Genomic DNA, 20,059 nt, shown 5'->3' on the forward strand with positions numbered 1-20,059 from the left:
GCTGTGAAATGGGAATAACAAAAGTACTTACTATCTCAGCGTTGTTGTGAAAATGAAATTACATGTAAAGCACGGTGACAGTGCCTGGTACAAAGTAATTAACATTCATAAATATTCATAATACTTCTTTCAGAGAACTACTGTGACGATCACATGAGATAATGCATGTGAAAAGGCTTATGAAACCGTAAAGACTGTCTTAGTGGCAGAATTCTTTCTTTTCCTTGTCTTTCAAGCGGAACCCAGACCGGGGGAGGAAGGCGCGAGGCCAAGCGCAGCCTCAAAGCAGTCATTGTCGTTGGGCAGCCCTTCCCCCGGCCCAGAGCGCATCTCCATGGCAACGTGGGGCTTCGCCTCCCCCCCGCCTCCTGGGGCCCACAGACCGGAAGCAGTCCGCGCCGGGGGCTGCTGGGAAACGGCTCGTGAGCGGCGTTTCTGCGTCGGCCGAGGACAGCGAAGCGGCTGTGGTTCCCGAGCCCGAGGTTTGCGCGAGTTGGGGGGAAGGGTGTGAGAGACGCTGGCCTGGGGGCTGCAGACTGCTTGACAAGAGTCAGCGAAGAAGCCTGGCGGGAACCTTCCTCGGCTTCTCCCAGAGGCGTGGGGGACAGGCCGCGGTCTCCGTGCCCGGCAGTTGTGGGACGGGCAAGGGAAGACGAAAAGCCAGATCGGGCTTTCAGCACCCTCGAAGAGTCCTCCATCCCTTGTGTCCTTCGCGACCCCCGACTTCCCCTCCCCCATCGGCCGGTTTTGTTCTATTTCGAGGCCCTGGCATCTCGCGGAGAGTTCTGGGATTCTTCTCGGGCGGAGGTGGGAGTGGGCGGGCCTCGCGCGGGGCCTGCCGGGACTTGTAGTTCAGCTGGCCGCGGGCGGAAGTGCCGCGGCTCGTTTGCTGTTGTGGCCGGGTGGCATTCGGTCTGAGGAAAGCCGCCGCCGCGAGTGCAGGGAAAAGGGGCTGACGTCGTTGGGGTGAGGGCGCGGTTCGTAGCGGCACTCTGCAGGAGTGCGTGGGGAGGTCACTTGGGACCGGGCTCTCTGCCCAAAGACGGTCGGGACCGCGGACCTGCGCTCCTCGCAACTCCTCACATCCCACCGCCAGAGTGCTGTTTGAGAACGTAAAAGGAAGAGAAATTTCTTTTCTGTAGAATGCTTGAGCCGTAGAAAGGTAGGGTCTTGGAATAGAAACAGATCTGTAGGCCAAAGCTACGTGTTTATAAGGCCGCCACACTCCAGAGTATTTAATTAAACTTGTGTGTATGTTACCTGATAAGATCTTTTCTGATTCCTAGTTTTGGTAGGGTTACAGGAAGTTTTTGGAAATTAGCTTTCGTATTCTGGGGCCTATATGGGTACATTGAGCAGCTGCGTGGGCTCATTCTTAACGGGTGTTGTAGACAATGGCATGGGCATGACTGTGCAAATACCAAGGAAAGGATCAGAAATAGCACAAGGTTTCCATGAACGTAGTAGCTGGGGAGATTGTGAGTCATTCAATGTCAGCAGAAGAATCTGCACCACAAAGGTGTTACAAGAGTTCTTTTTTCCCCTAGAATTTGCTGATTAATGCCTGTCGTTCCTAATTTAAAGGTATTTATGGTGTGGAGGGTAACTGAAAAATAATTAAATTTTATGGCACATAGTGGTTCCTTTTTTCCAACATTATTATCTATTCCTGACCAAGTGAATTTTTTTTTAACGTATATCTAAAGTCCTAGGAGTTCTTAAACATTTAAAAAATAACTCTTAAACGTTTTGTGAAAAAAAATTTTTTTAACAGATAGTAAAAAAGCAGTCCCTGCTTTTGAGATGACCTAAGTGTGTCAAGGAACACCAGTATTGAATTGTAGATAATGTGTTCAAGGGTCAGATGCATTTAGATAACACTGAGAAGGGCTGGTTCTTAACTTGGATTCTTTTGATTGTTGAAATAGGTTTTGTTGATCATAGGTTGGCAAACTTTATCTCTAAAGGACCAGGGTAAATATTAGGTTTCTCATGCCCTATAGTGCCTATTGCAACTACTCAGCTCTGCTATTGTAGTGTGAACAAATGAGTAAAATTATTTATGGAGACAGACGATTTAATTTCATGTTATTTTCACATGTCATGGAGTGTTCTTTTGATTTGTTTCCAACCATGTACAAGTGTGAAAACTATTCTTAGTATACGCATTGTACAAAAATGGGCAGTCGGCCAGATTTGCTCATGAGCTGTAGTTTGCAAACTTCTAGTTCAGGTTATTGATTGGAATTTTTAATCTAGTAAAAGAATACATTTTTATTTCCTTTAATCAGTCTGTGTCCAGGTTCTTAGAATATTTAGTCATTTATATATTTTTCATTTCTTGTGCCTCAGGAGTGCCTGTGAAGAAAACTGGGTATTTCCCTAAGGTATCTTGACTTGATTGTCTTTCCTTGAAGTATTACAAATCAGGATGTCTGCACAGTCAGTGGAAGAGGATTCAATACTTATCATCCCAACTCCAGATGAAGAGGAAAAAATTCTAAGAGTGAAGTTGGAGGAGGATCCTGATGGTGAAGAAGGGTCGAGTATCCCCTGGAACCATCTTCCTGACCCGGAGGTTTTCCGCCAGAGGTTCAGGCAGTTTGGATACCAGGATTCACCTGGGCCCCGGGAAGCTGTGAGCCAGCTTCGAGAACTTTGCCGTCTGTGGCTCAGGCCAGAGACACACACAAAAGAACAAATCTTGGAGCTGGTTGTACTGGAGCAGTTTGTTGCCATTCTCCCCAAGGAGCTACAGACTTGGGTTCGAGAGCATCATCCAGAGAATGGAGAGGAGGCAGTGACGGTCCTGGAGGATTTAGAGAGTGAACTAGATGACCCTGGACAGCCAGTAAGTTTCCTGTGTTAGGAGCACTGGCGTAGCAGTATTCACAGCTTCTGAATTAGTTCCACTCAACTAAGTTAGAATTATGTTTATGCTTCCCCTCCCCCCCTTCATTATTTATGCTGCTTTGCCCTCTAGGCCTCTGCAGCATATGTTTTGTATGATTTCTTTGGTGTGTGTTTTAGTTTTGATTCTCATCAAATTTCTTCTCAACTGAACCAATTCCTATCATTTCCAGGTTTCTCTTCGTCGACGAAAACGGGAAGTGTTAGTGGAGGAGATAGTATCTCAAGAAGAAGCTCAGGGATTACCGAGTTCTGAGCTTGATGCTGTGGAAAACCAGCTGAAGTGGGCATCCTGGGAGCTCCATTCCCTAAGGCACTGTGGTGAGGACCGGAACTCCCTGTGGGCTGGAGAGTGAGAGTGTGGATCTTTTGTCCAGAACTCTGCTTATTTTTACTGGGAGCAGGGAGGGAGAATAATCACCTTCATCTGATTGCTTAGGCATAGACACATTGTAGGATTTCTGTTCTTACGTGATAACAATTGGTTTGCTAACCTTGAGTCTTTTATTTTTCAACATAACATCATCAACCTTTTCTTTGCTTTTATGTCTTTCTTTGAAGGCCTGCCCATTTCTGGTGGGCATTTGACTTACTCTGAGCCATAACCCACCTCTGTACAGAGGGACCAAGTCCCTCTGTTTTGCTTATTTGCCACCTGTTTCACATCCTTCCAGTCTCCTACCTCGTCTCTCTGGTATAAAAAGCTTACTTCTTCAAATCTAGTTTTTTTGTTATCACCAGAATCTTTTCGTATTTTCAGCTTTTTTGTTTTTTTCTTCAACATAAGTACAGAAAAATTAAATGGAAAGATCGTTCACTAATGCCATTCTTTCCCAGCATCTTGGGAGTTAATGCCACATACTTATTTATTTTGATACAATCCTGTATATTCCTAAACCTGCTAGATTTCTTTTTCATTTATAGAAATTAAAATGAAATTTTGTTTGTGACTGCTTTGGGCATCATTTCTTGAGATAGTTGAAGGTAATGCTAGTGCAAGCCAGATGAGTTCTGAGTAGGCTGCCCCTCTGAATTATGGGGTGTTCTTCTGTGCAGTAAAGTTTGAGAAGCAGTATCTTTGGTTGTTGGAGGTGGCATCTTCCTGGGTGGCAAACTTCTCCCTTGCCTGAACTATAGAATAGACTTAATTCTTGCCTCTAAACTGTAGAATAGAATAAGTCTCACCTCATTTTAGCGTTCCGGTCTTTACCACACTTGGGAACTAAATTCTTTCTGTGCCATTTGTCACCTTCACACTCACTCCTCTGTTACTCAAGTCTCCAGACCTCACTAATCTCCTCTGACTCTTCAGTGTCTCTTTGTCAGCCTTCTTTTCTATCTCTTTCTTAATCATTTGTTACAGACTTTCTCACTATGTACAAGTTTTTGAGTGCTTCTGTTCACCCTTTAGTAACTGTTTATTCATCAAAGCTTGAAGTTTCAGGAAGGTCTTATATGAGACTTGCTCATACCACTCCAGCCTATAGGTAGATGATGGTACCTCATGTTGGTAATTCAGGCTGTTCTTTCACTGTGCACATCTAACAGGCCTAGAAGTCACAGCTCATCTTAATACCATGACAAATACCAAATACAGCAAGTTGCTTTTACAGGAAAACTTAAGTCATTAAAAGAGCCTTGAATCTGGAAGTGTCGTGTCCCAAGTTAACACAAGATGCTCCCGGCTTACCTTCAGCTGCTTCTTGTTAGGACTGCTGTATTCTCCTTGTAATCTAATCTTGGCTTTGACCTGCCTTGTCTTGCTCATTTTAGAAAAATTACTGTCTGACAGATTGGTTACTTACACTTTATATTTTGATATAATTTCTCCCTTTTTCAAAGCAAAACAATGTGATTTCCTGATGGCAAATTTTGATTTATTTTTCTCCTGACCTTAGCTGCATCTCTGTGTCTCCTAACAAACTTAGACTCTCTGAAACATCTGTGGTTTTTCCGCACTTTGATTTTTGACCACCATTGTGTAATCTACTCCCTGTGCTACCACTTACTAGGATACAGCCTTTTAATTCCTCATATGTTCCCATGCTCTCATCTCATTAACCTCATAATCAGTTGTTTTCATTTTTTTCTTTTTTGAGACTAGGCAGTATCATCACCAGTTTCATGGTGCTGTTTATAGACATATATAAGCTATTTACTTATAGTTCTTTTTTTTTTAATATTTTTTTTCTTCCATTGTCTGTCCTCCCAGAATAGGAAGTAAGTGATATCTACATTTTCTGTTTATTTCAGATGATGATGCTAGGACTGAAAATGGAGCTCTAGCTCCAAAGCAGGAGATTCCTTCAGCAGGAGAATCTCATGAAGTTTCCGGCACTCTCAATATAGGTGTTCCTCAAATCTTTAAATATGGAGAAACCTGTTTCCCTAAGGGCAGGTTTGAAAGAAAGAGAAATCCCTCCCGAAAGAAACAGCATATATGTGACGAATGTGGGAAACACTTCAGTCAGGGCTCAGCCCTTATTCTTCATCAGAGAATCCACAGTGGGGAGAAACCCTATGGATGTGTTGAGTGTGGGAAAGCATTCAGCAGGAGTTCCATCCTCGTGCAGCACCAGAGAGTCCACACTGGAGAAAAACCTTACAAATGTCTCGAATGTGGAAAAGCTTTTAGCCAGAATTCTGGGCTTATCAATCACCAGAGAATCCATACTGGGGAGAAACCTTATGAATGCGTTCAGTGTGGGAAATCCTATAGTCAAAGCTCAAATCTTTTTAGACATCAGCGAAGACACAATGCAGAAAAACTTCTCAATGTTGTGAAAGTTTAAGAAATTAAAAAAAAAAAGTCAGCACTCAGGTCTTTTTCTTCTGAAATGAAGACAAAATTAAAAACATGAAATGACATAGTTTTCCTATAGACTGTTAGAAAATCCACTGGGAAATGTAGAAAATCTTCACCCATTATTATTATCTTGAAAGGAATGGTGTCATACCTGCCTAGAAACTGAAATTTTAAACTTAATTCAGGTGTTAATGCCTAATCTTCCATGTGATATTTCTTATTATTTTTCCTAATGATGAACTACCTGATCTTTGTCCCTTTGTTACAAAGTTTGCTTCTTAGACAGATACATTATTTGTGTTGGTCATCAAAATGTTCTTTGCAAGGATACATTCCCTTCTGCATTGAAAAGCAACATAAGAATTACAAAATCTGAAAACTGAAACCACTTTTTCCAGATTTACCTGTTTCCTTTTACCTAATTTGAATATGAATTTTTGAAAATAGAAGATAAAAGGTGACCAAAAACCAGAGTGAAATGAGCCTTAAAACTCAGATAAGAAGTGACGGTTGATAAAACATCAAAAAGTCAATGGGACACCTAGATTGGGGAAGACTGACAAATACTTTGATCCAAGAATTGAAGTGTATCAAGAATTTATTCTAGGTATAATTATCTGCCTGCTGGAAAACTCAAAAATAGCTCATCCTACCTGTAATTGAGAAGCAACCCACTCATGAAAATAATGTCTTCTCATGTATCATTAGAAAGTGAACAGTCTAAACAAACAGTTGTAAGGCTTTGAAGGTAGAAATTATAACACTAGGGGAGGATCTGTAGTGAATGGCAGTGTTGAAGGGCAAATGTAAACGAGTAATGGTCTGTCTTGGCTTTTAGAAAACAGAAGACTTGAAGATCTAAGTCGTCGTTATTTTTCCTTCATTTTTGTTGAGGACAGGAAAATCCCTGATAGGTGAGGAACAAGGTATCAGGGTTTTGATTTTACTCTTTTGGTACAAAAGGGTTGAACAACAAGCTAACAGAGCAGCCATGCGTTTATTATTAAATTTTCTACCAACAAGGCACTGTGCTAGGTACTGTAACCCTGCCATGGGGAGGTAGGTATTCTTCCACTGTAAATCACTGGGGGTTGGTATAAAGCTGTTTCCTGTGAGTTAGCCTCTTCCCCCCCAACCCCAGTCTAAGCAGTCCTGGGATGGGGGGTCACCTCTGAGATTTCTAGAGCCATAGTTCTCTTACCAGGGTGTTGTATTGGGGAAAGGAGGACTCAGCTCAAAGAGCTAGTCAGCTTGTCAGCAGTCTTCAGAGGTGAGTCCAAGATAATATCACAGTTTGGAAGTTTATGGGTCTTTTATAAAAAAAAAAACAAAAAAAACAACTAATCAATCTCTAGTAGTATTGAGGTTGTACTTAACATATTAGGTTGAATGGATTGTTCTATTTAAAAAAGAACTAGGCTATTAACAACTAGTTTATTAATTGTCAGAGTTGGTGGAGCTTTTTTTAATTTTAAGTCTTAACACATTAAAAAAAATGTATAAAAGTAATAACATTGTAGTAGTAGGATTATATACTCCTTGGTTGAGAATCCCAAATACTGTGGTTCTGTTTAGTTGAAAACTCTGGAAGTTAAAATATATAGAATATGAGGAAAGGCTTTTTTATAGTGGCATAATTGTGTGGAAAATGACCCATATGAATAAAAATATTACGTATTTCCAGAGTTTTGGGTTACATCTGGTGCTTGGATCAAATTAAAAAATGGAAGGTGTGATTTGCATGAGCCTGTTAAAAAGCAGAGTAATAAATGCAAGGCTAGCTGGTGGAGAAGTGAGGCAGAATGGAGCTTGTTTATAGAATTTTTTGATAATTATAAGAAATGTGCTTTATAGATTAAGATTTATTGAAGTATAAATATGTAGTAATGATATAATGTATTTTAAGTTATACAAGAATATGTAGGGACTTTTGTTTGGGTCTTTTTCTCTTTGTGGCTGAGAGGAAACAAGTCAGTGTCCAATAAAGCTATGAATTCCTCTGCTCTAAGATAAAACGGTCTTGGGTTGGTTGATTTATTTATAACTGGCTTCTTTCCAAGTAGGTTCTGAAGTGGCATATTTGGAATACTGCTGGGATGACAGAATTCTTTTATCAGAGTAGGTAAGAAAGGAGTAACCTCTTGGTGGCTAGAGTTTCATGGTTTTTTAGATCTTCTGCTTTTCCTGTATACAAAGAAGCTTCCCTGAGGTACATTTGTCATAAATGCCAAAGATGTTTGGTGTAATGTGCGAACTTAGAAATAAGTATTAGAGTTGGCAAATGTGAGTTTGTCTTGTCATCCCTGATACCTGTGTGTTGTTTAAGAAGGATTCTGAGACTAAGGCAAGGCTCTGGGGGGAAAATGGACTGGACCCCAGAAAACTGGGTGATGATACACATTAAAAGGAAATGATTGTCTCTGTAGTCCCCATCTCTGGTTATCTATTCAGTGCTTTATGATTTCGTCTGGACTTTCATTTATGTCCACTCAGATGATCATAGTTGGCAATTCTGGGGGGTGCCCAGCCTTTGATGAAGTGGTGATCTAGCATTGCCAAGCAGTGGCATCTATTGGGTGGGTTAGCAAATGAGCAGTCATTATTAACGGCAAGCAGACTGCTTATGCCTGACCAGTAGCCACTGAGCACTTGCTCATTACTGCGAAATTTTCTTTTGATTTTCTTGGAGGTTGAACTCTGCACATTCACACCCAGTTGGCACTTGATCATTTAGCAGTAGGTCTGTCACATTTGTGTAAGTTGCAGGGAGGGTTCTATGTACTGAAATAATCTGCATGCCAGTCATTGGGTTAGACACTACCCATCTCCCTTAGATTTGTAGACTAGGAAAGCAAGATTTAGAGATCGTGTGGCTTGCATGTGGCCAGTTAGAGCTAAAACTCAAATCTAGTTCTGTGAACTCCAGGGATGTATTTTTTTTTAACAATGCAATGAATGATGGCTATTAAACCTTGACTGGTAAATTTTATGCTTTTATCTTATGGTTAGCAAATATAAAAGCTATTAAAACATACTTGTTTGACTTTTCTACAGTTCAAAAACACAAAATGGAAAAGGACATTTCTTTTTATGGTCTAAATTGACAAGTAATAATTATTTGGTTTGGTCTTCTTCCAGACTTAGGCAAATACATCATTAAGCAAAAACTTGTTAATAGCTGACACTTGTCACTGTACACAGATACTGTTGGAAGCGCTTTACCATGGATTAACTCTTAATCCCCACACCGACCATATGAGGTAGGTACATACCCCCATTTTACGTGTAGTGCACTGAAAATTGCCTCCTCTCCCTCCCACTTGGATGTAGACTTTTATTTTTTTATGGCTACATACTAACCCATTGCATCAATAACGCTATAACTGGGACTTCCTAGGCAGTCCAATGGTTAAGACTCGGCACTCCCAATGCAGGGGGCACAAGTTTGATCCCTGATTGGGGAACTAAGATCCCACATGCCACACAGCACAGCCTAAAAAAATATGCTGTAACTTATTAGACAACCCCTATTGGTAGGTAATTTCATTAGTTCCATTTTTTTTTTAATTACTAAGAAAAGTAGAGTTAACATCCATATATATTTTGCTGCCTATGTGGGTATTTCTGTAGCGTAAATAGCCAGAAGCGGATTTATTGGGTCAGGAAATGTACATATTTAATGTTTGGAGAAATACCATGAGAAAATATTGTACCACTTTGCAACTCCATCACTAGTTAGAGTGCCTCTTTGCCTATATTCCCAACAACCCTGAATCCTTCAATGTGTTTGCTCTTTTTTTTTTTTGTTAATAAGGAGAATTATCTTTTTATACTTGCAATTTGCAAATATACTTTTTATTTCCAATTGTGAATTGCATTTTCCCATTTTTAATTATGAAAATATAAATGACTACCATCTCAGTGTACAAAATTTTATAAAGGAGCGAAGAGAGACCCTTTTCTCCAGCATTTCCTATCACATTCCACTGCCCACAGTTGAGTATGCATTCATCTAATCTCCTTTACATAATTCCCATGTGAATATGCATATACATATAAATGTCATTTTTACATAAATAGGATATATATATGTATTGTTCTGCAGCTTGCTTTTTTTGTCTCGAAAACCAATCCTGAGGTCTTTAAATCTCCTTAATGGTTGAATAATATTCAGTACTATGAAAATACCATTATTTAACTGTTCCCTTATTTTTTCTTTTGCTCTTACATTGCCAAAGTAAACATCTCTTTCGTATCTTTATGCATGTGTGTGAATATTTTTTTAGAATGGAGTAGAAGGTAGATTGTTGGATCTATCAGATTGTTATCAGGGAACAATCAGATAAGAGACCCACCTTAGCCTTCCAAAAGGCCTTCATGACTTTCTGTTTTCACCAACTGTATGGGAAGTGCTCATTTCCCCATAAAGCTTTACCTGCACTTGATAATTTTTATCCGATGGGCAAAAAAGAAAAAAAGGATCGTTTTACATTTTCCTGATTAATGGCAAGGTTAAGGTTATTTTCATATATTTATTGGCCGTTTATAGTTTTATCATAGATAGTTTGTATCCTTCACCTGCTTTTCTGTTGAGTTATGTGGATATATGTTGTTTCTGTTCAGCATCTCTTTCCCCGTCTTATGATAACAGAATATATATTGTGGGGAACCCATTCCCTGTGGCTTAGGTGAGTACATGACCAGGTCAGGCCTTCCTGAGTCCCACAGCTCCTTAGCGACAGTGATTAAAGAATGGGCATGTAACCCAAGTCAGGCTAAAGAATGCCCTCAACGGAACTTCTGCTGGAACTCTTGGAAAGAACGCTCAACAGAGATCCCACGAACTAAGGACTGTGTAAGCCTGAAAATTTGTACTATGTGGAAAGAGTCTGAGGGGAAACTCAGAGGCTAGCAGAAAGGAATGAGAGCTAAGTTCTGATGTCATTTTTCTGGAGGCCCTAGATCCAGCTGTGCCTAAAGCCTGCCCTACCTCTGGACTTTAACGTTTTGTGAGCCAATAAAGTCCCTTTCTTGTTTAAAATAACTGAATTGGGTTTCTGTCCTGATTAATATAGGTTATTTGTATTTTCTTACTGATCTGTAGAAAACCTTTGTAATTTTAAATTCTAGACTTATACTTTATGCACTACATAAGTTAATAAAATTAGCATGGCCTTCCATGATTTGGCCTCTGTCAACCTCTGCCATTTGTTACTCTACTCTTGTCTACATCACACAGCACATAAATATACTTTAAATTCCAACAATAACTGAACACTGGTGTTGGGAATGTCTGTAGATAAAAAACGTCACACAGTCAAGTCCTTGGCATTTCTCTTCCCATCCTTCTTACAGATTCATTAACTTGGGACCCAGACTGGGGATTACACTGCTGAGTGTATGCTCTACTCACCTCCAACCATCACTCAGGGTGTTCCCCACAAGCACCCCCTGTATGTGACTTGGAATGCCTTCCCATGTCCTCCATTCCCCCTCCTCCCCCCAATGTGGTTTTCTGGGGTCCTTTTTAAAAAATTTTCAGGCCTGTGGATTTGAAGTTGCTCAGGCCCAAGACTGCCCTGGTATTTATATCTGTTGCTTTTGGAAACTACAGATGGCAGTAGGAAAAAGAGAAAGCATGTGATGAATGGTAAGGAGAAAATACAGTAGGCGAGAAGAGACCACAAAACATCAAGCAGGAAATGGATTGCAATTTAGGTCATATCGGGAAGACTTTGCTAATAGTGAAGTTTGAGAAAGGATACCAGTAAATGGAAGGAAGCACTCTGAGACTCTGGAGGAAAGATATTCTAGGCATGGGAACAGCAAGTGTGAAGAACTTGATGTAGGAGCAATGCCTGATTTGTTCAAGAGACAAGGCCAGTGGGGCTAGAGCAGAGTGAACATGGGTGAATGTAGTGGGTGAAACCAGAGAAAGTAGTTAAGGGTGGAGAGTAGGGCCAGATCATGGAATACTTGGTTAGCCATTGGCGAGAACTATGAATGAGATGGAAAACTCACAGGTTTTGGGCAAAGGAGTGTAGTGAGTAGGTGCTGAGACTAAAGTGTCCCAACTAGTTTCTTTAAATTCGTAAAAAATGTTTCTCTACATATTTTTATGTAAATCTATAATAGACTATTAATATAAACTAATATATAGCTACATGAGAAAAGTGTAGAAATAAAAAGCATTCCAAAAGTAACCCAAGTCCACAACCCTAGTATTATCCCAGTAACAATTTTATGTTGTGTCTACACCTATAAAAATGCACTCTATATACCTGTCCCTGTCTCTACCTATTGTACTGTGTTTACAACAGAAGGAAAAATCTAGAAAGCAGTAAACGAAGTCCATATCTTGGTTTCCTAATCTTAGTGCCACTTTTCCTCTTAACTGTGGATCAACTGTACTTCTACCTGAGGCTGCCGTCTCTGTTGGGTCTAAGCCACCCTCTCAAACCTCAGACATACTGTAGTAATCCTTACCTCTTGCATTATGAAGTTTTCCTCTCTGAATTTTTTGAATTAGCATGTAAATATCCTTTTATAAAACCATCACAAAATCCTTCAGACCAAGATGACTAAATCTAACCTGCTTGAGCAAGTACAATATTAGACAAAGCAAAGAATCAGAAGCAAAGAATAGGAGAGAGGAGATGCCTGAAATGGGAAATGCGAGGCAAATTTGGGGCTTCCCTGGTGGCTCAGATGGTAAAGAATCTCCCGTGCAGGAGACCTGGGTTCGACCCCTGAGAAGGCAATGCAACCCACTCCAATATTGCCTGGAGAATTCCATGGGCAGTCCATGGGATCCCAAAGAGTGGGACACGACTAAGCAACTAGTCACTGCGTGTGGCCTTCCAGGCCACAGTACAGGGAGGGAGAACTCCAGCAAAACTTGGCAGTCTCCCTCAATGAGAAGATGGAGCAGGGGGCCCTGAGAGGTCAAGGGACTAGCTTTTGCAGGGTGGAGTACCAAAGAGAAGTAAACGTTGGAGATCTGCAGAGGGTCCTTCACAAGCATTCAGCTGAGTGAAAACTATCTGAGGTGGAGGAAAGAACCATCCAGAAGAATTAGTGGGGGAAATCACTGGAACTCACAATGGCCAGGAATAGTACCATCAGGCAGAGCAGAAAGCCTTAAAAGTGACAGGACATCTGTTAGAGCTGTGGTTCTCAAAAGAGGGCAGTTTTGGCACACACACACCTTCCCTGTCCCCCCACCCCCCACCCCGCAATCTCACAGGAGGCAATTGGTGATTTCTGGAGACAGTTTTGGTTTTCACAGCCAGAGGAGATGAACCTATACCGGCATCTAGTGAGTGGAGGCCAGAGATGCTGCTGCTGCTGCTGCTAAGTTGCTTCAGTCGTGTCCGACTCTGTGCGACCCCATAGACAGCAGCCCACCAGGCTTCCCTGTTCCTGGGATTCTCCAGGCAAGAACACTGGAGTGGGTTGCCATTTCCTTCTCCAATGCATGAAAGTGAAAAGTGAAAGTGAAGTCGCTCAGTCTTGTTCGACTCTTAGCGACCCCATGGACTGCAGCTAAATGTTCTATTATGAATCATCTGGCCTTAAATGTCAGTAGTGCTGAGGTTGAGAAACTCTGGGTCCAAAATGTCTTACCTCCATAGGAGAAAAATGAACCCTAGACAACACTGCCTGAAAGATACTTAACAGCAAGACCTAATAGGATAAAACTGTTTAAGTAATTTAAACACATCCAAGAACAAAGCTCAAGAATATATATATATTAAAAATACTTAGCACCCAATAGCATACAATACACAATGACTGGCATCCAATAAAAAATTGGGTAATTCATGTCATGCAAAGAAGCAGGAAAACGCAACCATAATAAGAAAAACTGCTCAAATTGATCCAGAAGCGACAATTAGACAAGCTCATTAAGACAGTTATTAAACTATTCCATATGATCAAGAAGATAAGGAAATATAGAACATGCTCAGTAGCGACATGAAATCTAAGAAAAACAACCAAATCAAGCTTTTGGAGATGAAAGCTACAATATCAGATTTTTTTTTTTTTTTTAAAAAAGCACAGATGGGATTAATTGTGGATTAAACATAATAGAAAAAAAAAATTACCGTAGGTAAGACATAGCAAAAATCATTCAAAATGAAAAAAGGAAAACACAGAAAAAATGAACAGAGCTACAGTACAGTATTGGAAAAGGCAATGGCAACCCACTCCAGTACTCTTGCCTGGAAAATCCCATGGACGGAGGAGCCTGGTAAGCTGCAGTCCATGGGGTTGCTAAGAATCGGACACAACTGAGTGACTTCACTTTCACTTTGCATTTTCATGCATTGGAGAAGGAAATGGCAACCCACTTCAGTGTTCTTGCCTGGAGAATCCCAGGGACAGCGGAGCCTGGTGGGCTGCCGTCTATGCGGTCCCATAGAGTCGGACACGACTGAAGCGACTTAGCAGCAGCAGCAGCAGCACAGTATCAAGCACCGTAGTATGTACAACGGTAGAGTTCCCAAAGGTGAGGGGAGAAAGGAACAAAGAAATATTTCAACAAATTATTTCTGGCACACAGGTTTTACAGGTAAATTTTTAGCCATTACACATATTAATAAAAGAAGTCTCGATTTAATTACTTCAGTTCCACTTTAAGAAACCACAATAAGAATAAGCCCAAAGTAAAGAGAAGAAAAGAAAGACTAGATTGGAAATCAATAGAATAGAAAACAAAAATAAGAAATCAATTTCTATACTCTCTTTAAACCAAAAGCAACTTTTTAAAAAGAACAAGATAAACTTCTAAGCCAAACTGATCAGGGGGAAAAAAAAAAGATGCAAATTATATCAGGAATGAGAGGTGTGACATTACTGAATATTAAGCTAATTCTCCACACACAGAGTAGTAATGAAGTTTGCTAAACTCCACATGCTGGTTCCAATACCAACTTATTGTTTGAGCTGTCAGCAGTATTTTGCATAATTGACATTTTCATTTGGCTTCAGGAACAACACACTTGGTTTTTCTCTACCTAGTGGGACATTTCTTCTCAGTCTCAATGGTGCTATTTCCTCAACTCTCTAGCCTTCAGTATGTTGGAGTGCCTGAGGGGTCAGCGTTCAAATCTCTGGTTTTCTACCTATGTTCTCTTCCTAGGATCTCATCTGGTCTTGAAGCGAAGCTGCTCAGTCATGTCTGACTCTTTGCGACCCTGTGCACTGTAGCCCGCCAGGCTCCTCTGTCCATGCGATTCTCCAGGCAAGAATACTGGAGTGGGTTACCATTTCCTTCTCCAGGGGATCTTCCCAACCCAGGGATCAAACCTGGGTCTCCCGCATTGGAGGCAGACGCTTTAACCTCTGAGCCATGCAGGAACCTCTGGTCTTAGGTCTTTACAATTAGTACCTAGGATTCCAAAATCTGTATTCCAGCCTTGACCTCTTCTCTGAATTACAGGTTCATAAATCCCATTGCCTACCAGGTATCTCCACTTTGATGCCTACTTTAATCTGGGTTCCCAAGAAAACAGAGCCTAAAATTAAACCTTATTGTTAATTCTTTATTGCATGCCTTCGTGCTCAGCTGTGTCCGATTCTTTGCAACCCCCTGGACTGTAGCCAGCCAGGCTCCTCTGTCCTTGGGATTTCCCAGGCAAGAACTCTGGAGTGGGTTGCCATTTCCTCCTCCAGAGGATCTTCCTGATCCAGGGATGGAACCTGGGTCTCCTGTGTCTCCTGCATTGGCAGGTGGGTTCTTTTCCTTTATTGGGGTGGTGCAATCTCAGAACATGATGGCTGAAGGTAAATGGGTAGTGAGGCAGGGAAAAAGAAAGGTACAAGTGGGTGTCACTCTGTGTCTACAGTCAAGGCACAGCTGTTTGCATAGTTTCACTGTCTTCAGAGTGCATGTGGTATGAACTAGGTCATCTCACCATGGGGTGGGAGGAAGGAGATGACTTTTCTTCAGGCTCCCCTCAGTTTCCACCAGAGAACATCAACGCCACACTCCCAGGTGGTATCCTTGAGCCCCTCCAGCAGCAGCCACTGAGAAGTCAGGATCCAAGACAGCACAGCAGCACAGGGGGAGTGTTGGGCCAGAGATCCAGGGGGAGTCAGTTGCTCCCTCCACTTGCAGCCTGGTGCTGCAACCGCAAGGTGGATGGTGCAGGCAGTCTTCTTAGAGGGTCATCAGTATCAAAGAGCAGAAACCCTGGCCCTGCAAATAGGCTTATAAATGGGGCTTGGAACAGTGATTCATTAGGCATCTTCAACCTAACATGCCCCAATCAATCTTTTAATTTCTCACCAAACATGTAGTTTTCTCGTATCTTATATTGCCATCTTATAAAGTGGCAATTTTATCCTCCCAGTTGCTCAGGCCAGAGCCTCCTCATCTCCCTGCTTTACTCAGTTCCCCACAAGGCAGCCAGATCACAGAAACCAGACTATACCATTTCTCTGCTCAAAATCCTCTTTCTCCTTGCTATGAATGTCAAAGGAACACTGTGCCTGCAACTTCAGTTCAGTTGCTCAGTCGTGTCTGACTCATTGCAACCCTATGGACTGCAGCATGCCAGGCCTCTCTGTCCATCACCAACTCACAGAGTTTACTCAAACTCATGTCCATTGAGTCATTGATGCCATGCAACCATCTCATCCTCTGTCGTCCCCTTCTCCTTTTGCCTTCAATCTTTCCCAGCATCAGGGTCTTTTCAAATAAGTCAGTTCTTCCCATCAAGTGGCCAAAGTATTGCAGTTTCAGCTTCCTTCTCATCCTCTTTTAATTACATGGCTGCAGTCACCATTTGTAGTGATTTTGGAGGCCCCCAAAATTAAGTCTGCCACTCTTTCCACTGTTTCCCCATCTACTTGCCATGAAGTGATGGGACCAATGCCATGATCTTAGTTTTCTGAATATTGAGTTTTAAGCCAAATTTTTCACCCTTCTCTTTCATTTTCATCAAGAGGCTCTTTAATTCTTCTTTGCTTTCTGCCATAAGGGTGGTGTCATCTGCATATCTGAGGTGATTGATATTTCTCCCGGCAACATTGATTTCAGTTTGTGCTTCATCCAGCCCAGCATTTTGCATGATGTACTCTGCATATAAGTTAAATAAGCCGGGTGACAATATACAGCCTTGACATACTCCTTTCCCAATTTGGAACCAGTCTGTTGCTCCATGTCCAGTTCTGACTGTTGCTTCTTGACCTGTATACAGATTTCTCAGGAGGCAGGTCAGGTGGTCTGGTATCCCCATCTCTTTCAGAATTTTCCACAGTTTGTTGTGATCCACACAGTCAAAGGCTTTGGCATAGTCAATAAAGCAGAAATAGATGTTTTTCTGGAACTCTCTTGCTTTTTCCATGATCCAGCGGATGTTGGCAATTTGATCTCTGGTTCCTCTGCCTTTTCTAAAACCAGCTTGAACATCTGGAAGCTCACGGTTCACGTATTGCTGAAGCCTGGCTTGGTGAATTTTGAGCATTACTTTACTAGCATGTGAGATGAGTGCAATTGTGTGGTAGTTTGAGCATTCTTTGGCATTGCCTTTCTTTGGAATTGGAATGAAAACTGACCTTTTCCAGTCCTGTGGCCACTGCTGAGTTTTCCAAATTTGCTTGCATATTGAATTCAGCACTTTCACAGTATCATCTTTCAGGATTTGAAAGAGCTCAACTGGAATTCCATCACCTCCACTAGCTTTGTTTGTAATGATGCTTCCTAAGGCCCACTTGACTTCACATTCCAGGATGTCTGGTTCTAGGTAAGTGATCACACCATTATGATTATCTGGGTCATGAAGATCTCTTTTGTATAGTTCTTCTGTGTTTTCTCGCCATCTCTTCTTAATATCTTCTGCTTCTGTTAGGTCCATACCATTTCTATCCTTTATCGAGCCCATCTTTGCATGAAATGTTCCTTTGGTATCTCTAATTTTCTTGAAGAGATCTCTAGTCTTTCCCATTCTACTGTTTTCCTCTATTTCTTTGCACTGATCACTGAGGAAGGCTTTCTTATCTTTCCTTGCTATTCTTTGGAACTCTGCATTGAAATAGGCATATCTTTCCTTTTCTCCTTTACCTGCAAAGTAAGTTGTCTGCAACTTACTCCTAAACAATCCAGGAAAAAAAATTTAAAAATATATGTAGATATATCTGGGTAGATAGAGTAGGTAGGTAGATAATGATAAAGCAAATGTGATAAAATGATATTTGGGGAATCTGGGGGAAGTACATATAGGAATTCTTTGTACACTTCTTGCAACTTTTCTGTAAGTTTGAAATCTCAAAATGCAAATTTAGAAAAAACAGTAGCCCTGAAAGAGAGAGAGCAAATTACTAAAAGGAAGTCAGGTAAGGTGCTATTATTGAGAAATTTGGGGGCAGGGAGAGAGAGGAGGAATATTGAGAAAGCAATTATAAATATCCCTTATAGCCATATTTAAAATGAAGATGTTAGAGCTATGTTTATGATAAAGGAATATTTCTGGTACAACAATGGAAAATTTTTCATTTGCCACTGTCAATATGATTTTTAGAACAAAGTACACATATATGTAGTATGGCACTCATCAAAATACTCGGTCTACTCTTCTCATCAGGTGGCCAAAGTATTGGAGTTTCAGCTTCAGTATCAATCCTTCCAGTGAATATTCAGGGTTGAGTTCCTTAGGGTTGACTGGTTTGATCTCCTTCCAGTCCAAGGGACTCTCAGGAGTCTTATCCAATACCACAGTTCAAAAGTATCAATTCTTTGGTTCTCAGCCTTCTTTATGGTCCAACTCACATCTGTACATGACTACTGGAAAAACCATACCTTTGACTATACAGACCTTTGTCAGCAAAGTGATTTCTCTACTTTTTACTATGCTGTCTAGGCTTGTCATAGCTTTTCTTCCAAGAAGCAAGTGTCTTTTAATTTCATGGCTACGATCACCATCCTCAGTGATTTTGGAGCCCAAGAAAGTGTCACTGGTTCCACTTTTTCCCCTTCTATTTGCCATGAAGTGATGGGACCAGAGCCATGGTCTTAGTTTTTTGAATGTTGAGTTATAAGCCAGCTTTTTCACTCTCCTCTTTCACCTCATCAAGAGGTTCTTTAGTTCCTCTTTGCTCTCTGCCATTAGAGTGGTATTATCTGCATATTTGAGGTTGTTGATTTCTCCCAGCAATCTTGATTCTAGCTTGTAATTCATTCAGCCTGGTATTAGTGTAAGTGATAAATGATATTGTATAGATTCAATCTGCCTGCCAGAGAAATGAAATGAAATGAAATGAAATGAAATGAAATGAAAGGGCTTCCCTGGTAGCTCAGAGGTTAAAGCATCCATCTGCAATGTGGGAGACCTGGGTTTGATCCCTGGGTTGGGAAGATTCCCTGGAGAAGGAAATGGCAACCCACTCCAGTATTCTTGCCTGGAGAATCCCATGGACAGAGGAGCCTGGTGGACTATAGTCTATGGGATTGCAAAGAGTCGGACATGACTGAGCGACTTCATTTCTTCATTCAGCCTGGTATTAGTGTAAGTGATAAATGATATTGTATAGATTCAGTCTACCTGCCAGAGAACTGGATCCCAATTCTTTGAAAGATTGCTTTTAATGTGCCTTGGAGGCTCAACTGCAGCTCCTTGACAGCTGGAATGATCAAAGGCCTGAAGGGTGTTCCAGCAAGATGTGGAGAGATGGGTGTGTCAACATTATTGGGAAAGCTGGCCTCTTGTTCTAGTTTCAGAAAGGAAATCTTCCTCTGTAAGGAACATAATCCACAGCTTCCATAAAGTTAGTTGGGTAATGTATGGTCTATTACCTTAAAAAGATTGTGTGAGTTTTTTTTTTTTCATTTACTGTCTGGAAGTATTCCCTGCTGAGATGTCTGGCTTAGAATATTCTTTATAGGAAAATTTTAAATTACAGATAATGTCCTTAATAGACATAGAGCTATTCAAATTTTATATTGTTAATTTTAGATTTTTATTATTTTCAGGTAAAATTATTAATTATATCCTTCATATTACCCCTGTAATGGCTGTAGATCTGTGCTGACGGCCACTTTTGCATTCCTCACATTGACATATGGGACTTTTCTCTCTTTCTTGATAAGTTTTGCTGGGAGAATATCAGATTTATTCTTTTCCCAAAAATGAGCCTTTGGCTTTATTTTCTTTTTAAAGTGTTTGCTTTCGAGTTCATTAATTCATGTTCTACTATTTCCTTCCTTTTTTTTAAAAAAAACTTTATTTTCCCTCAACTTAATTTCCATGTTCTATTTAAAGTCTATGAGAGAGTGGTTTAAAACCACTCAGTGGTCTTCCCTCCTCATTCCTGAGCAGTGGGAGCTGCGTACTCCAGTCT

At 41.0% G+C, this 20,059-nt stretch overlaps 1 protein-coding gene across 1 annotated transcript; it reads left to right on the forward strand.

Moving 5' to 3' along the window:
* The first annotated feature begins 421 nt into the window (after positions 1 to 421).
* On the forward strand, positions 422 to 10,793 carry ZNF24 (zinc finger protein 24). Its single transcript, XM_068993702.1, has 4 exons — positions 422 to 482; positions 2,353 to 2,851; positions 3,084 to 3,231; positions 5,164 to 10,793. The coding sequence occupies exons 2-4, from the start codon at positions 2,432 to 2,434 to the stop codon at positions 5,700 to 5,702; spliced, it is 1,107 nt and encodes a 368-aa protein (XP_068849803.1). The 5' UTR covers positions 422 to 482; positions 2,353 to 2,431; the 3' UTR covers positions 5,703 to 10,793.
* Positions 10,794 to 20,059: the final 9,266 nt, after the last annotated feature.

The sequence above is a fragment of the Capricornis sumatraensis genome, chromosome 21 (genome assembly GCF_032405125.1).
Source record: "Capricornis sumatraensis isolate serow.1 chromosome 21, serow.2, whole genome shotgun sequence".
Classification (NCBI taxonomy): domain Eukaryota; kingdom Metazoa; phylum Chordata; class Mammalia; order Artiodactyla; family Bovidae; genus Capricornis; species Capricornis sumatraensis.

Coding starts and splice junctions, on each gene's coding strand:
- ZNF24 (XM_068993702.1), top strand. CDS start 2,432: ATGTCTGCACAGTCAGTGGAAGAGGATTCAATACTTATCATCCCAACT. Junction 2,852..3,083: donor TAGATGACCCTGGACAGCCA/GTAAGTTTCCTG, acceptor TATCATTTCCAG/GTTTCTCTTCGTCGACGAAA. Junction 3,232..5,163: donor CCATTCCCTAAGGCACTGTG/GTGAGGACCGGA, acceptor TGTTTATTTCAG/ATGATGATGCTAGGACTGAA.